The following is a 21,116-nucleotide window of genomic DNA, read 5'->3' as shown; positions in this document are numbered from 1 at the left end:
TTCGTTCTTCAAATGCTGGACGTTGTTCTCCTTGATCTCTATTCAACCACATATAAATCGATTTTCCTTCCTGATCTTTCTCATCTCGATGAAATTTTTTTACTTTCATCCAATGCAGTTCTAATCTAACCAATTCCATTTTCCTTCTCAATTCCTCATGTTGTCTATTATACTCCTCTGCTGATTCATGTTGTTTAAGTAAATTCTCCGTGGTTTCAATGCCAGTTTTTATTTGTGTAGTAATTTCCTTGGTTTTGTCTATTATCAAAGCCATTAGATCAAGCGAGCACTTATTCAATATCCCCGCCCAACACTCCAGAAATACCTTGTCATCCAGAAGTAATTTTGGTTCTTTGTTGATACGCAAACCCCTTGGTATAAATTTGCCTATGATGACAGATAGAACTCCTTAAAACAATTGAGCTGTATAGCCAAAAATACGGAGTCTGTTGAGGCTTTTCCTCCGGTAAAACAGAGCTGTTACGTTAAGTGTATGGTTATGCTTTGAGAAGATAGTACTGGCAGTATAAATTCCTAACTAAGGCTCAAACAAAGTTTGTAGGTGTTTCTTTATAGAGCACCAGTGTAATAGATCAATAATGTGCCTATAGCAGTGGTGTGCTGGTAAATATTTAACAACAGGCTCTCTCCGGTCCACCTCAGCGCCCCCCCCCCCCCCCCGTCCACCTCAGCGCCCCCCCCAAAATTGCAGAGCTGGCTATAGCCGGGGGGGGGGGGGCAATGCATTACTCTCTCCAGGAAAAAAAAATTAAATGATCTCAGGTTCCAATCTGATTCATGTTTAATATGGGATAAAATGCCATAAATAAGTAAATAAATATAAACTTTTAACGTTCAGCACCTGATTCTCAAAGTGGACATATTCCAAACACTTTAATGAAAATAAAATTATTTTTTTCTACCTTTGTTGTCTGGTGACTTTGTTTCTCTGATCATGCTGACCCAGTATCTGATTCTGCTGCTCTCTATCTGTTCCCTTGACTCCGTTTCCAGGGTTTCCTTTCCATTTATTTCTTTTCTTTCCTCCTTTCTTCTTCATTTCTGGTCCTCCACAGACTTGACTGTACAGTGGATCCAGCTTCTGCCTATTTTCTCCATCCATGTGCAGTTTCTCTCCTCACTTCCTTTTCCCTCATCTAATCTCCTTCCTCTATCTTCCCTCCATGTCCAGCATTTCTTCTCTCTCCCTTCCCTCCCCTCCATCCATGTCCAGAATTTCTCTTGCCCTCCCCTCCATCCATGTCCTGAAACTCTCCTCTCTCCCCTGCCCCCTCTATCCATCCATACCCAGCAATTCTCTTCTCTCCCTGCCCCCCTACCCATCCATGCCCAGCAATTGTCTTCTCTCCCCTGCCCCACTCTACCCATCCATGCCCAGCAATTCTCCTCCCTCCCTTGTCCTCCCCTCCCGCTCCCATTCATGTCCAGTGATTCTCCTCCCTTCCCTGCCCTCCCCTCCCGCTCCCAAACATGTCCAGCGATTGTCCTTCGCCCCCACCCTCCCCTCCTGCTCCCATCCATCTTTTTTATTGCCTCCGTTGAAGCACCGCGTTATTTAAAGCCCTGCTGCCCTTCTCTAGCCTTCCCTGTTTGCTTCTGATGAGTTCGTGCTCTTAGTCCCGCTTTCTGACCTCTAGAAAAAGGGCCTTTTTTAAGGGGCCAGAAATTGGATGTGTGCTAAAATTGAAACCAGCACACTTCCATTTTCGGCCTGAGACCTTACCGCCACCCACTGACCTAGCATGTGAGCTGTGTGATTGCAGGAGTAGATTTTAAATCAGGTCGTTTGGTGATCTGGTTGGCCTGGGGAAGAACACCATTTTGAGAAGAACACCTTTTTTTTCAGTAGTTTGGTGCTCTGATCAGTAAACTACTTGCTCGGAGAGTGGAGGATGCTGTGGTTAATTGTGACAGCGAAGAGGAGCAGTATAGAGGGCACATACTTGAGAGGTCTTGGTTCTGGGCTGCCGTTCTTCAATGGTGGGTCGTGCAGCTCCAAATACGGTGCCTGCAACTTCATGTAGGGTGTCTGCAGTGTGAGTGGGCTTTTGCAGGGTGTGGACCCCAACCCCCAGTAGCAGCTCACCTTTCACAGTTCATCTGTATCCAGTGTTCCCGCAACCATGGAGCGCACTGCTGTGCTGACTCTTTGGCTGGTTGTCGCCGAGCGTGGTGAGAGTGAGACTACATCTTCTCTGTTTATTTTTAAGGTCTGTAGATGACACACATGTGGATAGAGGTCATTGATATCTTTCCTTAGTAGTTGGTCTGTTCTGTGTGGGCAGAATCATCCTGTTCCTCGATGGTGCCCTGTATGGACAAGCTCAAGATAATTGGGGGAAGGAGGAGAAATGGTTGCATTCCTGGGTGAAGAAGCAGCAACACAAAGGACAGTCCAGGAGAGGTTAAACTGTTGATAATTTTGTGCCATTTAAATATAGCACTCTCCCACTTACATAAAGATTTTGAGCAGTTATCCATTTTGAATTTCCTCTTCCAAATTGACATCTGTGTTGTGCAGCCTATAGATACTTTGGTGATGTGTTGAGAACTTAACTGATGATCAAGCACTTCTTGGCCAGGTACTGCTGCAGCAGATGTACATCAAGTTCTTGATAGCACTAGCAAGAGAATTTCTCTTTGAGTTATGTAAAATAAAATAATTTGCTTATTTACTTGTGTATTGCATGTAGATTCCTGTTAATCATTATTACATCGTCAATGAGCAGAAGAGCTTTTTGGATGTAGGAACCATTATTCTCTCCCCCCCCCCCCCCCCCCCCCCCCCAGTTCTACCTGAATACCATTAATTACTTGACTGCAATTACTATGTCCTTTAAGTGTGACTAATTTTCAAGTAAACATGTTGCTGACAGTTTGCCTCCTGCAGTCACTAACAGTAAAACGTAACCTAGAAGCATGAAGTCAGGTCTCCATTTCCTCTCAAAGCAGAGATGAAGAAAGGCAAATTGTTTCTTCTTCCCAGTAGCTCTACATTTAGACTCTTTCTTAGTGAGTGGAAGTGTGCAACCCTGCATTTTATCCTTCCTCTTCTTTTCCTCTGTTAACCTTCTACCTTTTCATGTTGCAAACTGACAGAAATGTGTCAGCGATTCAGAGATTGTGAATTGATTGAGTTGGGCATTAGAATCTACTGTGCCTTTCTGTCACTAATAATACAGATCAACAAAACCCACTCTGTACTTGACTTTTAAATGCTTTGCTTAATCACTCATACATCTTAATCCTTATGAATGGCATTTTTAATATAAAATTTTAAATATAAAATCTCATAAAAATAGAGTGACAGTTATAACTGTGGCTTACAAAGAGCCTACCTTCAAACTCCAACAAACTTTCTCCATGACTCTGCCAAATTGAAAAAGATGGCGGTGTTTATTCCTTACGGGGGTCTTTTACTAAGTGGCGATAAGCCCATCGTGGGCTTACTGCTCACTCAACCGGAAGTACTGCCGGGCTACCTCAGCAGCTCAGCTGTAGTTCCTACCTTTAGAGCGCACCATTTCTTGCGCTACAAAACTTTTTTATTTTTGTAGCGTCGGTGTTTACCTGGCAGTAATCGGGCAGTGCCGCATGCTACTCTGTTACCACCGGGTTAGCGCAGGAGCCCTTACCGCCACCTCAGTGGGTGACGGTATGGGCTCCCCCCCCCCCCCTGAAATGGCCACTCGACAAGTGCTTCACTTGCTGCACTGCCATTTCTTTAAAAAAACAACCCCATCCTTTTATCACCTGTGGTAAAAGAGGCCTCAGCTCACATCAGAATCACACAGCGCAGGCCCCCTTTTGTCGCTTCTTAGTAAATAGACCCCTTTATCTTTTAGGCTTATGTCACATGGCCCATCAGACCAATCACAAATTAATACTGTCATTCAAATTACTGACATCCACTCAATTTCCAAGTTGAGATCCGCAAGGGTTACATTATTCAAAGTAAGTATCCAACATTGCTCTTTATATTTCAAAAGGGATTCAAGATTGCTATCCTCCCTCCCTATCTCAATTCTGTCAATAATTCACCAATGCAGTTCACTGATACAATGACTTTTATCCAACCAGTGTTGTGTAAGTGGAGCAGTCCATATGCCTTGGGTGATCCTGGATGTATGCTCGTTCAGTCTAATCTTGACAGGATGTTTAGTGCAACCCACATAAACAAGATTGCATGGGCATGCAATGCAATATACAACAAATATTGAGTTGCAAGAGGAATTCACTCTAGATATGATAACTTGCAATGTTTGAGGATCAGTCCACTCTAAACCTTCAATAGGCCTCCCACTTAGTCACCTCTCCCCTATCCAATCGGTTCAAAACTCTGCTGCCCGTCTCGTCTTCCGCCAGGGTTGCTTTACTCATACTACCCCTCTCCTCAAGTCGCTTCACTGGCTCCCTATCCGTTTTCGCATCCTGTTCAAACTTCTTCTATTAACCTATAAATGTACTCACTCTGCTGCTCCCCAGTATCTCTCCACACTCGTCCTTCCCTACACCCCTTCCCGTGCACTCCGCTCCATGGATAAATCCTTCTTATCTGTTCCCTTCTCCACTACTGCCAACTCCAGACTTCGCGCCTTCTGTCTCGCTGCACCCTACACCTGGAATAAACTTCCTGAGCCCCTACGTCTTGCCCCATTCTTGGCCACCTTTAAATCTAGACTGAAAGCCCACCTCTTTAACATTGCTTTTGACTCGTATCCACTTGTAACCACTCGCCTCCTCCTCCCCTCCTCTCCTCCTTCCTGTACACATTAATTGATTTGATTTGCTTACTTTATTTTTTGTCTATTAGATTGTAAGCTCTTGGAGCAGGGACTGTCTTTCTTCTATGTTTGTGCAGTGCTGCGTACGCCTTGTAGCGCTATATAAATGCTAAATAGTAGTAGTAGTAGTACTCTCACCACTGACATGAGCCACATTGTATATAACCAGTAACATTGATGTCATCTAAGGGGAAATCTGTCCTTTTATAGGTAAGTATCTCCCCAATATTCTTCGACCTTCAAAATACAAACACAGGGTGCTCTTGAAAAAAGGAAAAGTGATAGTGTCTGCCAGTGCTTCAAAATAAAAGTTGTAATCTTGGTACTGTAATCAGAATAGGGCTGTATTGCAGTGAGCCTTTCCATCTCAATCTTATCTTTATTCATTGCCAGAAAATGTGGTGAAGGCGGTTAGCTTAGCAGAATTTAAAAAGGGGTTGGACGGTTTCCTAAAGGACAAGTCCATAAACTGCTACTAAACGGACTTGGAAAAATCCAAAATCCCAGGAATAACATGTATAGAATGTTTATATGTTGGGAAGCTTGCCAGGTGCCCTTGGCCTGGATTGGCCGCTGTCGTGGACAAGATGCTGGGCTCGATGGACCCTTGGTCTTTTCCCAGTATGGCATTACTTATGTACTTATGTACTTATGTTATATTGCAGCATCAGTTCCCATTGGTCAAACCTACCCTGTAAATATGCCTTTAGGGGGAGATTCTGTATATGGTACCTAAAATATCTGTGCGGAAAACAGTGCCGACTAAGCATATTCTATAAGCGGCACTTAGAATTAGGTGTGGTATATAAACTTAGTTGATATTGCAGCTCCTAAAAATACGCACCTACATTTACATCAATGAAAATGTGGGGGAAATCGCAGCACGTAGATTTACACACACTGGGCCATATTCTACAACTACACACTTAAATTTTGGAACGGCCATGGAACGCCCATTTCCCCACCCATAACCATGCCCCTTTTTGCCTGCGTGCATTAGAATTTAAGCGCGGTATGCTATAGAATATGCTTAGGGAGTTGTGCTCGTAAATTCTAATTATTACCAATTAGTTCTCATTATTGTTTATTAAGTGCTGTTCACAACACTGATTAGCTTGTTAAGCCAATTAACTTAGTGCACTTACAGAATACACTTGTATTTCAGCACGGATCCCTAAGTGCGCTGTATAGAATCCGGGGGTTAGTGTGTTCAGTCATTTGGGTTTTTTTTGATGAGTTGACTCTCATTCCCTAGGGTTCTTGGTATTGCCACAGCCATCAATGAAACGTTTTCCCTTACTGTAATAAAAAAAAACAAAAACATGCACATAGGAGCATAACGACAAAAGAAAAGCCAGGCCAAGTCAGACCAAGGTCCATCGAGCTCCATATCCTGCATCTGACAATGGCTAGTCCGGTTTTCAAGTATCCAGCAAATCCTCCCAAAAAGATCCATTTCCCATAGTTATTCCATAATTTCAAAATACTTAAGAATGTGAACATTACAGGTACCATATGAAGGTAATTTTACTACTACTACTTATTTCTATTGTGCTACTAGATGTACACAATGCTATACACATTGTCTCTCAGGTTCTATAAATGGTTTGCAAATTTCCATGTGCAAAATTGTTCGCTATTCTGAAATATGCACATAGCTAAATTGGCTAATGAGCCAATCGGTGCCAATAATTGGGAGCTAACAATCGTTGGCGTTAATTGGGCAACAATTCGGATTTGCACGTGCATCTTGGTGAATGCTATTCTATAAAGTGAGCACAAATCTTAAAGCATGCAACTCAAAAGGGGGCACGGCCATGGGAGGGGCATGGGCATTCACTAATGATGCACACAGTATTACTGAATACTGGGAATCCATGCCAGGATTTACTCCAGGTTTCAGTTTGTGTAAATCCTCGTGCCCAAAATTTGGTACAGAAATCAGCTCTAAGCTCTATTCTATAAATGGTGCTCAACTCAGAGCACCATTTATAGAATAGTGTTCTATACTGATTTTTTTCAGTGCCTTTTTTGTAGCATCATTTACTGAATTTAGTCCTATATGCAGGTACTTTCTCTATCCCTAGTGGGCTCACAAGCTTAGTGTTCTTTGTAGCTGGGGCAGTAGAGGGTGAAGTGACTTGGACAATAGGTCTCAAGATCTCAAGACAACTATCACATAGAGCTACTAATGACCTGGGCCACAGCTCTTCCAAAAATGGCTGATATTATTGTACAGAGCCATCTGATATTTGGTAACCAGCTAGTAGGCCAATCTGTAAGGTCATGTAACCAACTGTCTCCTGTAACTGAGTGTTGAATGCTCAAGGATCAATTTATAAGTGATTTCAATTTTTGCTCAATCAAAACACCATTATCAGTCAAATTAAAACAACACATTCCCTCAAATTCCTTACATCCATGGTTAGCTCTGAGAAGTAAGTAATCAATGATTTGTCAATTCTGGATGACTGCTTATCTCAAACTATGAGCTTCCTCAGTTAATGCTGTAATAAGAAAAGAAGTAAGGTTGATAGTCTTGGCTAAAGCACATGCCAAATTTGTTTATTCAATACGTACATGAAACACTCAACCTGGTACCCAAACTAATGAAGTGGCAAGAGCAAGTGCTTCTGTTTCTGAGAACAGATGCACATCATAAAATACTGCTTTCTTATACATTCAAATGTACTTTAAGGTTTCAACCTGTCAAGAACTTACTGCACCTAAGGGAAGAATTCAACGCACCCTTCACGTCTAGAAAGAACTGCTGTCCACATGCTCTCCTAAAAGGCTTTGGCCAGCATAGACTGTGTTATTCTGAACATCTCCAGGCTGTTCTTACAAGCAGAGGTGTTGGAGTCTGGGTTGACCATGCTAGAATCTCTTACGCTCTCATGTTCAGCGTTCCACTCCCTATTCCAGAAGCTTCCACCTCTGGACGAGGAAAGTGGTTGAGTTTCAGTTGTGAGTCAGCATCTGTTGAAGTAGCCATGGCCCCCATCTCTTATCAGCAAGGAGAACAGGGAGAGAGTCTCTTGAAGTGAGCAAAAAATATGAATTGGCATAAGATTCATGACTGGATGAATATACAGTTCTATAGAATTTTACATTCAGTAAAATACATGTTTCTTTCAACTGACCTATCACTCTTTTTCAATTCTTCACAGTAATAATTTCAGTAATACACACAGAACAATACTTAATAAGTACTAAAGGAAAGAATAAACTCTACAACAACAATAGGAATAAGTCCTTAGTTGCAAGGGAAACAAAAAAAAGCTGTAAAACGTTTCAGATTCAGTCTCATAAAATTGTGCTTCAATTGTAGGCTGGTGATCTTAATGGCAGATGAGGCCACAACAGTCATTCAGTTCCCTGAGGTAACTGATGAAGACAAAGTCCTGATATTGTAAATTGTGCGGATCCATATTGGGCCTCAGTACGACTTGTGCTGTGAGGACTGTGAATGGAAGGCTCCAACAAATGTTAAAAGAAGGTTCTGCAAAACATGCAGCATTAGTTCAGAACAGTAAAATCAAAGTACTGACTGCTGCTCTAACTCCTTCCAAAGGGACGGCATAACAACCACAAGCAGATACTTAAGTCCCTCTTTGGCCAGAGGCAACTCTATGTGATCAACCTGTACATTTATTTATTTATTTATTGCATTTATATCCCACATTTTTCCACCTCTTTGAAGACTCAATGTGGCTTACTACTACTACTATTTAACATTTCTAAAGCGCTACCAGGGTTACGCAGCGCTGTACAGTCTAACAAAGAAGGACAGTCCCTGCTCAAAGGAGCTTACAATCTAAAGGACAAAAAAAGTGCAGTCAATCAAATTGGGGGCAGTCTAGATTTCCTGGATAGAGGTAAAATGGTTGGGTGCCAAAAGTGACATTGAAGAGGTGGGCTTTGAGCAAGGATTTGAAGATTGGCAGGGAGGGGGCTTGGCGTATGGGCTCAGGGAGTTTATTCCAGAGTTGTTGTTGTTATATAGAGAATAACAAACTCGAGTATTAACAACTGGATGTAAGAAGCAAAACAATTTTGATAATAGGTACAGGTGTCATAAGGTAACGTGTTCAAGATTTAACAAGTAGATATAAGCAAAACATTTCTGAATAGTAGGTAATTGTTGATAATGGGTGGGTAGAGATGTCATGGAATGTACCGTGATAAAGTTCAAAAAACAGAAATAGACAAACACATTCTTGATAGTAGGTAGGTTGTGATGTATTACATTAGTAGTAGCTGATTTTATTGGTATGCCTTGTTAAATAGGTGGGTTTTCAGGGATTTGCGGAAGTTGGTTAGTTCATAAGTAGTTTTTAAGTTGCCTGGCAGTGCATTCCATAGCTGTGTACTCAGGTAAGAGAAGTTCGACGCATGCGTTAGTTTGTATTTTATGCCTTTGCAACTGGGGAAGTGAAGGTTGAGGAATGTACGAGATGACCTTCTAACGTTCCTGGGTGGTAGGTCTACCAGGTCTGACATGTAGGCTGGGGCATTTCCATGGATGATTTTGTGAACCATGGAACATACCTTGAATGTAATTCGTTCTTTAAGTGGGAGCCAGTGTAGTTTCTCCCTTAGGGGTTTAGCACTTTCATGTCTTGTTTTTCCGTAGATGAGTCTGGCTGCAGTGTTCTGGGCGGTTTGCAGTTTCTTGATTATTTGTTCTTTGCAGCCAGCATAAAGTGCATTGCAGTAGTCCAGGTGATTAAGCACTATTGATTGTACTAGGTTCAGAAAGATGGTCCTTGGGAAGAAAGGTCTTATCCTTTTGAGTTTCCACATACATACAGGAACAACCCTCGAGTTTGGAGAGCTGTGCAGGAATTGGTCTGCACATTTGTCCTTTCTTTCTAGCAGCCCAGCATGAATAAGAGGCTTGGGCCTCTGCCTCAACATGTTCAGGACACTGTGGATGATACCAAATCACAGAAAAAAAATGTGTATCATAAATGCAACATTATGGTATGTTCCTGAATGTAGATATACAGTCAAAGGAAAAGCTGAATTATCTGAAGAGACAACTAGATCATCTTTATTTCCACAGTCTTTCTACAGTGGGTCTGCATTTGCAAAGTGTTCTTTCAAGTTTTCAAGCTCAACCATTTCTGGTGGAGGCTTAGGGTAAAAGGTAGCAAATATACTGGAGTAAATTCACCCGAGTGAATTCCCGCTTTTGCTGTTTGATTTGCAAATCGGTTTCCCTGACTAACAGGATCCTTGTCCTTTGTGTGAGCAGCACAGAAAAAAAGAGGGCACAAAAAGAAAAAATGGATGCTACTTTTGCTAAAGAGATATTTAATCGTAACAAATGTGTAAATGGCTTTTAGTTAATGAATACAATTGTAAGCTGCAAGTGAGCAACAATAGAAAATTCAAATACTTAAAATTAGAAGTTATACTAATTGGTCAATGAGAAAAAGACCAATCAGTATAACTTCTAATTTTGAGTAATTGAATTTTTTTATTGTTGCTCACTTGTGGCTTACAATTGTATTGATTTTTAGTGAGAATTTTGGTGTCATTTTAGTTAATGAACACACATCAAACAGTGACTTACAGTTTGGCAGTAGACAATAATCTACTTTTGAAAACTTCCAGATTTGAGTTTGACTGAGTCTGAGCCCAAGCATACTTATCAGAAGAGCAGATGTCCCTCAACAACTTTGGCTGGCTTTTGAGATATTTGTGAAAGTCTTTGCGTGACATATGCTTAAAGTTGTGCTTAGGGGCGGAATGACCATTAGGCATAGCCGCCGAGAGGGGGGCCAGGGGGGACAAAACTCCTCGGGCCCGGGCCTCCAAGGGGGCCTGGCGCCGCAGTCCCACCTGTTGTCGACCGTCTGCCACCGGGCCGGGCCTGCATTGAAATTGCAGCGCCTCTCACCTCCATGTGATAGCGCTGCAGGCAGCAGGGCAGCAGATCGCCTCCCTTCGGGCCTCCTTCCCTCCCTGTGTCCCACTCTCATCTGACATAACTTCCGCGAGGGCGGGACACAAGGATGGCTGAAGGGAGGCGATCTGCTGCCTGCAGTGCTTTCACACGGAGGTGAGAGGTGCTGCGATTTCAATGCGGGGGGCCCGGCTCGGTGGCGGACAGAGGGGGGAGCGGTGGCGACCTCGAGGGAGTGGATGGGGGGAGTGGAAGCGGCGACCTCAGGGGGGGCGGCTTTGCCCTGGGCCCGGCCCAGTCTCTCGGCGGCCCTGCCATTAGGCCATCTGAGGCGGAGGCCTTGGGCAACACTCTTCAGGGAGCGATATCTCCTCCTTCCTTCCTCTACCTTGTTCACGTCATTTACCTGTTTCATCACGTTCCAAACCCGGAAGCGCTAGCAATTCCCATATGCCACCCTGCTGCCGGCATCTGCCTCTTCTCTTTACTGCGTCCACCTCTCTGATGTAACTCCCTGTTTCGTCAGAGGCTCAAGCAGCCTCAGCAAAGGGAAGAGGTGGGTGCCGGCAGCAGGGCAGCGTATGGGAATCGCCGCTGCTGGCTTTGGAACGTGATGAAACAGGTAAACGCAGTGAACGTGCTGGAGGTAGGAAAGGGGCAGCATCTCGGCTCAGGAGGGGGAGGCATCTTGGCATGGGGTTGGGAGCGGCATCTTGGCCTGGGGTGGGGGGCATCTTGCTTTGGGCCGGTACTGGTTGTGCTGCATGAACAAAATTCCTTTGACAGATTTAACCAGCAGGGAAAAAGAGAGGAGATTAGCAAGGCTTCTCTCTTTAGCACCCTCATGTGTTCACACTGACTAATAGGCCACAGATGGTTTCTCTCATTATGTGGGTAAGTGTGTTTGTCATAGGCTCATAAAAGCAAAAGAGGATATTTTCTAAAAATAAAAAAAAAAACCTGGAAAACATATGTGAAGAAATCCAAAAGGAGGACATGTCCTCTTAAAAAGGGATATATTGTAAATGTACCTGTTACTGTTGCCTTCCTCCCTACTTTAATGGGGAGTTAATGGTTATTTTAAAAGATATTCAAGCAAAATAATAGGGGTAACAAACTTCCACTGAAGACTATGCTAATCGAAATATAGTTTGTTAATAAAGACACATTCACACTCAGTTCTTGCATACAAAAATATAAATATTTGTGTATACAAAAACTGAGGGTGAATGTGTCTTTATTAACAAACTATATTTCAATTAGCAGAGTACTTAAAAAGATATGGCAGCAGAAAATGGAATCTGTTCCTTTCTGGTGTCCTCTGCTGCATGTCTGAAAAACAGCAGAAAGCAGAGAATGTGAGACCTTGTGGATTGTTTACAGATAACATATGGATCCGATGCGCCCACATTGCAGTGTAGAATTTTTCTTGTATGATATTCTAGGGACATGACTATCCTTAATTCAGAACCACTTTTTATAAGCGGGTGCTGGTGTTTAAGAGGTCCCTTTACTAAGCTGCGGTAAAACGTGGCCTGCGGTAATGAGAGTGTGTCTTTTGGGTGCACGCAGGGCCATTTTTTACCGCATCTACTACTACTATTTATCATTTCTATAGCGCTACAAGGCATACGCAGCGCTATACACCATCTAGGAAAAAAGGCCTTTTTTAAGAGGCCGGAAAATGGATGTGCACTGTTGTCGTAAATGGATGCATGCAGATATCAGCGCTGAAATATCAACTAAGCATATTCTAGATTTTGGTGTACATAAGTATTGCCATACTGGGAAAGACCAAAGTCCATCAAGCCCAGCATCCTGTTTCCAAGAGTGGCCAATCCAGGGCACAAATACCTATCAAGATCCCCCAAAAAAGTACAAAACATTTTATTCTACTTATCCCAGAAACATTTTCCTCAAGTCCAATTTAATAATGGTCTGTGGACTTTTCCTTTAGGAAGCTGTCCAAACCTTTTTAAAACTCTGCTAAGCTAACTGCCGATTATAGAATACACTTAGCTGACACTGATTTTAGGCGCCATATGTAGAATCGCCTCAATAAGTCTGGAGTGACCTTGCATATACGGTTCTTCCTTTTCTTAAAGGCTTAGTTTGGCCTTTTTTCTTTATCAGTCTTCTATCTGATATGATATATGGAAAAGTACCAAATGTGTCAGAAAATCAGAGACTATATTATTAGCGCGACTCATCTTCCGCCAAAGTCGCTATGCCCACAGCCCTCTCTTTAAGTCACTTCACTGGCTCCCTTATCCATTTCCGTATTTAATTCAAACTTCTCCTATTGACCTATAAGTGCAGTCACTCTGCCCTCCCCAGTACCTCTCCAATCTTATCTCTCCCTACGTCCCCCCTCGAATACTCCGTTCTATAGATAAATCTCTCTTATCTCCTTTCTCCTCTACTGGTAATTGAAGACTCTGTTCCTTTTATCTTGCTGCACCTCACGCCTGGAATAGACTTCCCGAGCCTGTACGTCTAGCCCCGTCTTTAGCCGTTTTCAAGTCCAAACTCAAAACCCACCTCTTTCCCACTGCTTTTGACTCCTAACTCACTTGCCCTGTCCTTTATCCTCACCTCTTTATTCCCTTACCCTTAATTGTTCTGTCTGTTTACCTGTCTTATCTAGATTGTAAGCTCTTTGTGCAGGGACTGTCTTTTCTGTATGATGTATAGCACTGCGTATGCCTTGTAGTGCTATAGAAATGATAAGTAGTAGTAGTAGTAATTAATGTGGGAGCACTTACAGCTTCCTATTTAGGAGATACTAAGGGCTCCCACATTAAGTCGTTGTTATTCAGTTGCCACATTGTAAGGTCAGGGCACTAGCTGAATTGCACTTCTATGCCCAATCTCCAGCCCTAACACGCCCCCTCACAAAAAAATGTAAAAAAAAAAATAGTGCATGCTTAGTATGGACAGATGACAAAATTAATGCAGACCACTGGTGTGTCATATGTTAGGCCATTTTTGCTGTGTTAGATGCACATTAGTGCCTAGCGCAGTGTAGTAAAAGGACCCTTATGTTTTTTATATGGACCACCACCAAATCAAAAATAAGAGAACACTTTGCCTAAAAGGTTTGATCCAAATCCACAAACAAGAAGGGCAAAAGGACCTCAATTGACTGTCTGACAACTTGCTTGCTTATCAGTTTCCCAGAATTTGGAAAGAATTGCAGCCATGTTTTATCTAATTTCCTTTTCTGTAAGAGAAATTTGAAGACAGTGCTTTTTAAGAAGTTTATTTCGATGTGATTCCCAAGTGTGTGACGTGGTTACTCTTTTTAGTTTTGTAAACCACTTTGAACTTTATGGTATCAGTGATATAGAAATACAATATGATTTAATGTACTAATATAACTTTAAAATGAAGGAAAAGAGCTCAAAACCCCATATTTATTAGTCAAAGATTATCAAATGGGTATCATTGGTCTACAAAAAAGTCCATCTTTAAGTGCAAATATTTTTTTCAACTCAAGTTCTTCAAAATACTTCTATATGTGCCATTAATGTGCTTATTCCCAATAGTGAAAAGGTTTTTCAAAGTGAACCTGCATTCATCTCATATTTTGAGACCCGATGAATAACTTGATATTAACCCTTTATGAAATTTATGTTTGACCAAGGAGATGATACAATGACAGGGGATGGAGGAGAATACCTCAGACCAGAGGACCTGAGAGAACTGGGAGATGATTCTCTGCCCAGCAGCCATTTCCTAGATGGTATGAGCTACCTGCGGTACAGCTTGGAGGGAGGACGTTCAGACAGGTATTTACATAGAACTTGGTGCTTATAAAACATGTGGTGTGCTAGCAATAGTGAGCAAAAAAAATGAGGGGTCCTTTTACTAAGACACGCTAACAGATTTAGCGCATGATTAGTGTGCATTAAATATTAAGTTGCCCATAGGAATAAAATGGGATTCTTTTCATAGCACACCTTAGTAAAATAACCCCTTAATGTGGGAGCACTTACAGCTTCCTATTTAGGAGATACTAAGGGCTCCCACGTTCAATCACTGTTATTCAGTTATCGCACTCTAAGGTCAGTGCATTTACCTTGGTATCAGTGCATTTACCTTGATAGCCATTGAAACCGACCAGCACAAAGGTTTTAAGGAACATTACAGGCATAGTATCTTTGGAGCCCTTTTACTAAGCTGCACTAAGAAACGGGCTTAATGTACCTTTACATGGGTCTTTCCTGCGGGCTAAGCCTATTTTTAGCACAGCCATAAAGAAAGCCTTCTTTTCTATTAGCTTCATTTGTGGCCATGCGTTATATTGTTATCACTAGCAGGCGGTGATACGTAGAAGAAAGAAAAAGTCCCATGTGGATTGCAGAAGAACGACCCCGTGAGGCAATGACAACTTCAGTAGTTGGAGAATAAAGCCAGTTCCAGGCAAACGTCTATGGTCTGCGCCCTGAAAATGGCAAAGACATATCAAAATCAAGTATACATATGTAGAATCACATCATACCTTATGTTGTGAGCTTATTTTGTTAGGCAGACTGGATGGACCGTACAGGTCTTTATCTGCCGTCATCTATTATGTTACTATCTAGCTTATTTTCAAAAGGGAAGGACGCCCATCTTCCGACACAAATCGGGAGATGGGTGTCCTTCTCTCAGGGTCGGCTAAATCGGCATAATTGAAAGCTGATTTTGGGCGTCCCCAACTGCTTCCCATCGTGGGGATGATCAAAGTTCCTGGGGGCATGTCGGAGGCGTAGTGAAGGCGGGACTGGGGCATACCTAACAGAGGGGCATCCTCAAGCGATAATGGAAAAAAGAAGGGCGGCCCTGACGAACACTTGGCCGACTTTACTTGGTCCTTTTTTTTTACGACCAAGCCACAAAATGTGCCCTAAATGACCAGATGACCACCGGAGGGAATTGGGGATGACCTCCCCTGGCTCCCCCAGTGGTCACTAACCACCTCCCACCCTGAAAAAAACAACTTTAAAAACTTTTGTCTTTTTTTTTTTTTAGAGTATGGGTGAAAGACCTCCTTCGCTATGCTTCCATCCCTGCGATGGCAGTTGAGGACGTCCTTTGCTATTTATTTATTTAGATTTTGCTCACACCTTTTTCAGTAGTAGCTCAAGGTGAGTTTCATTCAAATACACTGGATATTTCTATGCCTCCGTCCCTGCAGTGGCAATTGAGGACGTCCTTCGATATGCCTCTGTCTGTGTGACAGTTGAAGACATCCAAAATGTGGACGTTTGTGAGAAGGACATCCATGCCTGGATTTTTCTGTGAGAAAGATATCCATGCCTGCTATGCCTCTGACACCCCCTTTATTTATTTGGATTTTGGATCACAAGTAGCAGCAGTGGGATTTGAACTGGCCACCTCTGGATTGCAAGACCAATGCTCTAACCACTAGGCTACTCCTCCATTCCTGTGTGTGTGTGGTGGGGGGGGCAGTATCCTGGTCCCTGGGGGGAGCAGGTATGTGTGTGTCAGCGGAGGCATAACGAGGGCGTGGACGTCCTTCTTTCAAACATTTTGGACGTCCTCAACTGCCCCCCCCCCCCGCAGGGATGGCCAAATTTTAAGGGAATGGAATGGAGGAGTGGCCTAGTGGTTAGAGCACTGGTCTTGCACTCCAGAGGTGGCCAGTTCAAATCCCACTGTTGCTACTTGTGATCCAAAATCCAAATAAATAAAGGGAGTGTCAGACACATGGCAGGCATGGACATCATTCTCACACAAGCATCCAGGCATGGACATCCTTCTCACAAACATCCATATTTTGGACAGCAAAGGACATTGGACGTCTTCAACTGCTGTCGCAGGGACAGAGGCATATCAAAGGACATCCTCAACTGCCGTTGCAGGGACCGAAGCATAGAAAGATCCAGAGTACCTGAATGTAACTCACCTTGAGCTACTACTGAAAAAGGTGTGAGCAAAATCTAAATAAATAAATAGCGAAGGATGTCCTCAACTGGCATCACGGAGGCATAGCGAAGGACATCCTTCACCCATACTCTAAAAAAAAAAAAACACCAAGTTTTTAAAGTTGTTTTTTTCGGGGTGGGAGGTGGTTAGTGACCACTGCATGCCTTTTTCCATTCAGTTAGTGCATCAGTTAGTCCACTGTAGTGCCCCCTAGGGTGCCCGGTTGGTGTCCTGGCATGTCAGGGGTACCAGTGCACTACGAATGCTGGCTCCTCTCACGACCAAATGACTTGGATTTGGTTGTTTTTGAAATGTGCATCCTCGGTTTCCATTATCGCCAAAAACCCCGGATCACCATCTCTAAGGTCGACCTAAATGTTGAGATTTGGGCGTCCCCGACCGTATTATCGAAACAAAAGATGGACGCCCATCTTGTTTCAATAATACGGGTTTCCTCGCCCCTTCACCGGGACATCCTTAGAGATGGGCGCCCTTAGATATGGTTGTCCCCGTTCGATTATGCCCCTCCACATAATGGAACATAAGGACACAGTGCAATCAAATATACCAAGAAGGCTTTAATATTCAACTCATCAGCCAACGTGCGTAGATAAAAGGACTCGACAGGGCCATGTTTCTGCAAACAATGCTTGTGTCAGGAGTCATACAGTTTTAATCAATAAATAATTAAACAAATGAATGCTAAAAGTCCTTAAAAGATTGTTGACATTACATTAAATAAATATTAAATTAATGTGAATAAATTAATTTTTTTGTTTATAGAACTGTATGACTCCTGACGCAGGATTTGTTTGCTGAAACATGGCCATGTTGAATCCTTTCATCTGTGCCACGCATGTTGGTTGAACAATAGCATGCAGCCATTTAAAAAATTTAATGCGGGAACGCCTAGCGCCTCCTATTTAGGTATGTGGAATTGCGGTGGGGGCAGGGAAGTGGGGCAAAATGTGCCTCCCACTTTGGTCTCCTCCCCCCCCCCCAATCTTTATGGTCTATGCGGTGGTCCGGGGGGGGGGGGGGCGACAGTGGCAGCCCTGCCCCGGGTCCGGCACAGTCTCTCGGCAGCCCTGCCTGCCAGAAAAAAACTAAAGTACTTAGTGTGTGCAGATGGCAAAACTAATGCAGGAAGCTTTAGCGCACCCTGCATAGGGCCATTTTTGATGTGTTAGCTGTACATTATTGCAATATGCAACTTAGTTAAAGGGTACCTTAGCTCCTTCCAAAGAAGTCCCATGTATATACAGTGAAATGCTATGGCCTCTGAGATTTGCTGATGTAGTCCACAAGAGGAACAGACTGGACATGCAACAATGGCAAATAAAGCAGCATCAATTTGGATAATGACTTTGGTGCAATCAAGCAATACTGTCATGTTCCTTCAGCTGCAGTAAGAAATGTGCTTAGTGCACCCTTACACAGGCCTTTCTCACATGCTAAGCCCATTTTTAGCACAGCTGTCAAAAGGGCTTTTTTCTATTTATTTCATTTCTGGCTGTGTCTTAATTTCAGCATTAGCACGCAGCCATTTAAGAACATTAACACTAGAGCCCTTACCGCTTCCTGTTTAGGAGGTGCTAAGGGCTCCCATGTTATGGATGTGTGAACCAGTTAGTGCATGCTAATGTCTGTGCGCTAGCTAATTAGTGCATTCATGCCCACTCTCCACCGCTAACATGCCCCCTCTCAAAATAAATAAATAAATACTACATGCTTAGCATGCACAGATGACAAAACTAATGCAGAAAGTTTTAGCACATCCTGCATTAAGGCCGTTTTTGCTGCATTAGACACCAGTTAGCACCTAACGCAGTTTAGTAAAAGGGTCTCTAAAGCAGCAATTGCAGTCCCTCTGTGTCCTTTATGTACCAATGAGAGCTTTGTTACCTGTGCCTCATGGTTTTTAAAGATTCAAACGGTCATCTTGTGTCCTTGTATTCTGGTTGTCTTTATCCTTTTGATTACAGTGCAGCTTAAAGCCAAGCAGCTTTTAAAATGGCAGCATAACATTGTCCAGAAACCTGATAATCCGGTTAGTTATGTAAAAGTGAAAATTCTGAGCAGTAAATTATTTTACAGTGCACGGATCACCACTGTCCTTATTATCAAGGCTCCTACATTTTTTTTTCTCATGCTTCTTTAACTTCTGCACTAGTACCACAGACACCACACAACTTTCAAATTTGGCAGCAAATTTTGCTCAATTGTAACTGGCTGATTTCAGAAAACATTTTGAAAATCTCTCGGAAAAGGTTTTTATTACCAGATCAGTATGATTTCACAATAGTGTGTGTATAAGGAACACTGTTTTTAATAGGCAAAATCCAAGCATATCATGAGGCCCAAAATTCAGCGGCACCAACTCTGATATATAAATTAATACATATATACAGTACTGCAATATGTATAATCAATAGCACTGAATATATCTATTGTGCGTTCACCACTGCCACTACTATTCATTTAGTTTAGGCCTGCTGGAAAATGGCTATATCTGTATAATTTAGGGCTCCTTTTACTAAGCGGTGGTAAGCCCAACGCAGGTTTACCGCTCGCTATAACAGAAGTACCGCCAGGCTACCGCAGCAGCCCAGCGGTACTTCCCATGCCTACCGTGCCGTCATTTCCGGCACCACAATGGGTGGCGGTAAGGGGCTCCACCCTGAAATGACCGCGCGGCAAGTGCTTTACTTGCCACCCAGCCATTTCCTTCAAGAAAGCGAGACTTTCCCTTTTACCAACTGCGTTAAAAGGGGAACTCTGCGCGTGTGTAAAACACACACCAACGCCAGCGCCGACCCCCTTTTGCTGCAGCTTGGAAAAAGGGGCCCTTAGGATCTCTTCCCTTACTCTGCCTGTTCCCGACATGGATAGTGTTGAGATGGTTAGAGGGTTACCCCTGGATTCTATATATGGCGCTTTGAGTTGCACTTGTAATTTGGATGCGTGTCCAATTTGCGCACACAAGCCAATAAGTGCTGATAATTGGGCAACTGCAATAATTAGAATTTACGAGCTCATCTTTTTAGGCGTATTCTTTAAAGAGATGCGTGAAAATTCTAGTGTGTGGATCTGACAAGGGGGCATGGCCATAGGAGAGGCTTGGGCAGGTCAGGGCATCCTAAAATTTATGCACGTTGTTATAGAATTAGCAGGATCTGTACCTAATTTACATGTGGAGATTTACACCAGGTTTTCATTGGTATAAATGGTCGTGCCTAAATGTAATCATGGGTCCTGGTGCTAAGCATTATTTTATAAACCGCGCATAACTGTATGCATGGTTTATAGTATAGCGCTAAGTGCTATTTTTTTCTGTGCCAATTTTTTTTAGGCACCTTTTATAGAATCTAGTCCTAAATGTATGTACTCTGACAATAAAAACAGTTTTAATTTTCTTTTATAACCTTATACTTTCCCCTTACATTTCTCCAATATTCTTTTTCAATTTGCTGTCTATAGCATTATGCCCAGGTAGGTATGACATAATACAACATTACTTTTCCCGTGCACTCCTTTGTCATCAGCCATAGAAATTCATCCATTTTGCAGGTCTGCCAGTGAACTGATAATGTGTTTTCTAAACTGGCATTAGTTATGCAAAGCAAGGCCAAGTGAATGACACTAGATTTGCTTAAGTCAGTCATGCAAAATATCTAAAAAGCTGCGCTAGGAAAGCTATGCGCATAAACGCCATGGGGCCCTTTTACTAAGCTGTGGAAAGCACTAATGTGTGCTTGCTATGCAGTAAAATGCACTACCGTAGAGCAGGCTCAGACGTCCTGTGGTAGTTTTTGGATCTGCATGTGCTTCCACGAGCTAAAAAATATATATATATATTTTTTTTTTTTAGCGCAGGGGGCAGAGAGTAGACATGTGCAGCACTAATCAGTTAGTGCAGCTACATTGCCGCACACCGACCAATTAGTGCATAGCAGGGCTGCTGAGAGGGGGGAGCAACATTCCCTAGGCCAAGCCTCCCACAGAGGCTTGGCTCCGGGGTCTCCTGCTCCTGTGTGTCGGGACCTGGGTGATTGCGTTAATGCAATAACCTGGGTCCTGGCACACAGGAGCAGCAAGAGTGACAGACCATGGGAGGAGAAGAGAAGACACAGAATGGAGGGTGAGCGTGAAGTGGCGGCAGCTCAAAGGCAGGGGCGGCGGCAACGGCCGTGGAGCATGTTTAACACATGAGCCCTTACCGCCTACAAAATAGGTGTTGGTAAGGGCTCCTGCGCTAATGATCATATGCTAATTGAGAAATTAGCGCATGGCCATTAATGGGGAAATAAGAAATTTGGCAATTTTACAGCCACACTTTAAAGTGGCCTCAGTGCATAAGGAGACTCTTGTGTTAGTCATAGCGCAGGCCACTTTTTAGCACAGCTTAGTAAAAAAGCCCCCATGTTTGCAAGAGATTGTGGTTGTGGCCAAACTTCTGGCTT

General features: G+C 43.0%; 1 protein-coding gene across 8 annotated transcripts in view; it reads left to right on the top strand.

Annotated features, from left to right (window-relative positions):
• The window catches only part of ANK2 (ankyrin 2), a 512,604-nt gene that overhangs the window by 294,310 nt on the left and 197,178 nt on the right, over positions 1 to 21,116 (top strand). For 4 of the 8 annotated variants that reach the window (XM_030190839.1, XM_030190838.1, XM_030190836.1 and 1 more), the window contains exons 24-25: positions 14,366 to 14,510; positions 20,134 to 20,145. In XM_030190839.1, the coding sequence (XP_030046699.1) occupies positions 14,366 to 14,510; positions 20,134 to 20,145 (157 nt within the window). The remainder of the gene's footprint in view (positions 1 to 14,365; positions 14,511 to 20,133; positions 20,146 to 21,116) is intronic. The other 4 variants (XM_030190840.1, XM_030190841.1, XM_030190837.1 and 1 more) reach the window with 1 other exon arrangement.

This window comes from Microcaecilia unicolor, chromosome 2 (assembly GCF_901765095.1).
Source record: "Microcaecilia unicolor chromosome 2, aMicUni1.1, whole genome shotgun sequence".
NCBI classification, from domain to species: Eukaryota; Metazoa; Chordata; class Amphibia; order Gymnophiona; family Siphonopidae; genus Microcaecilia; species Microcaecilia unicolor.
Note: the sequence above shows the minus strand (reverse complement) of the source record. Positions and strands in the feature narration are given on the sequence as shown.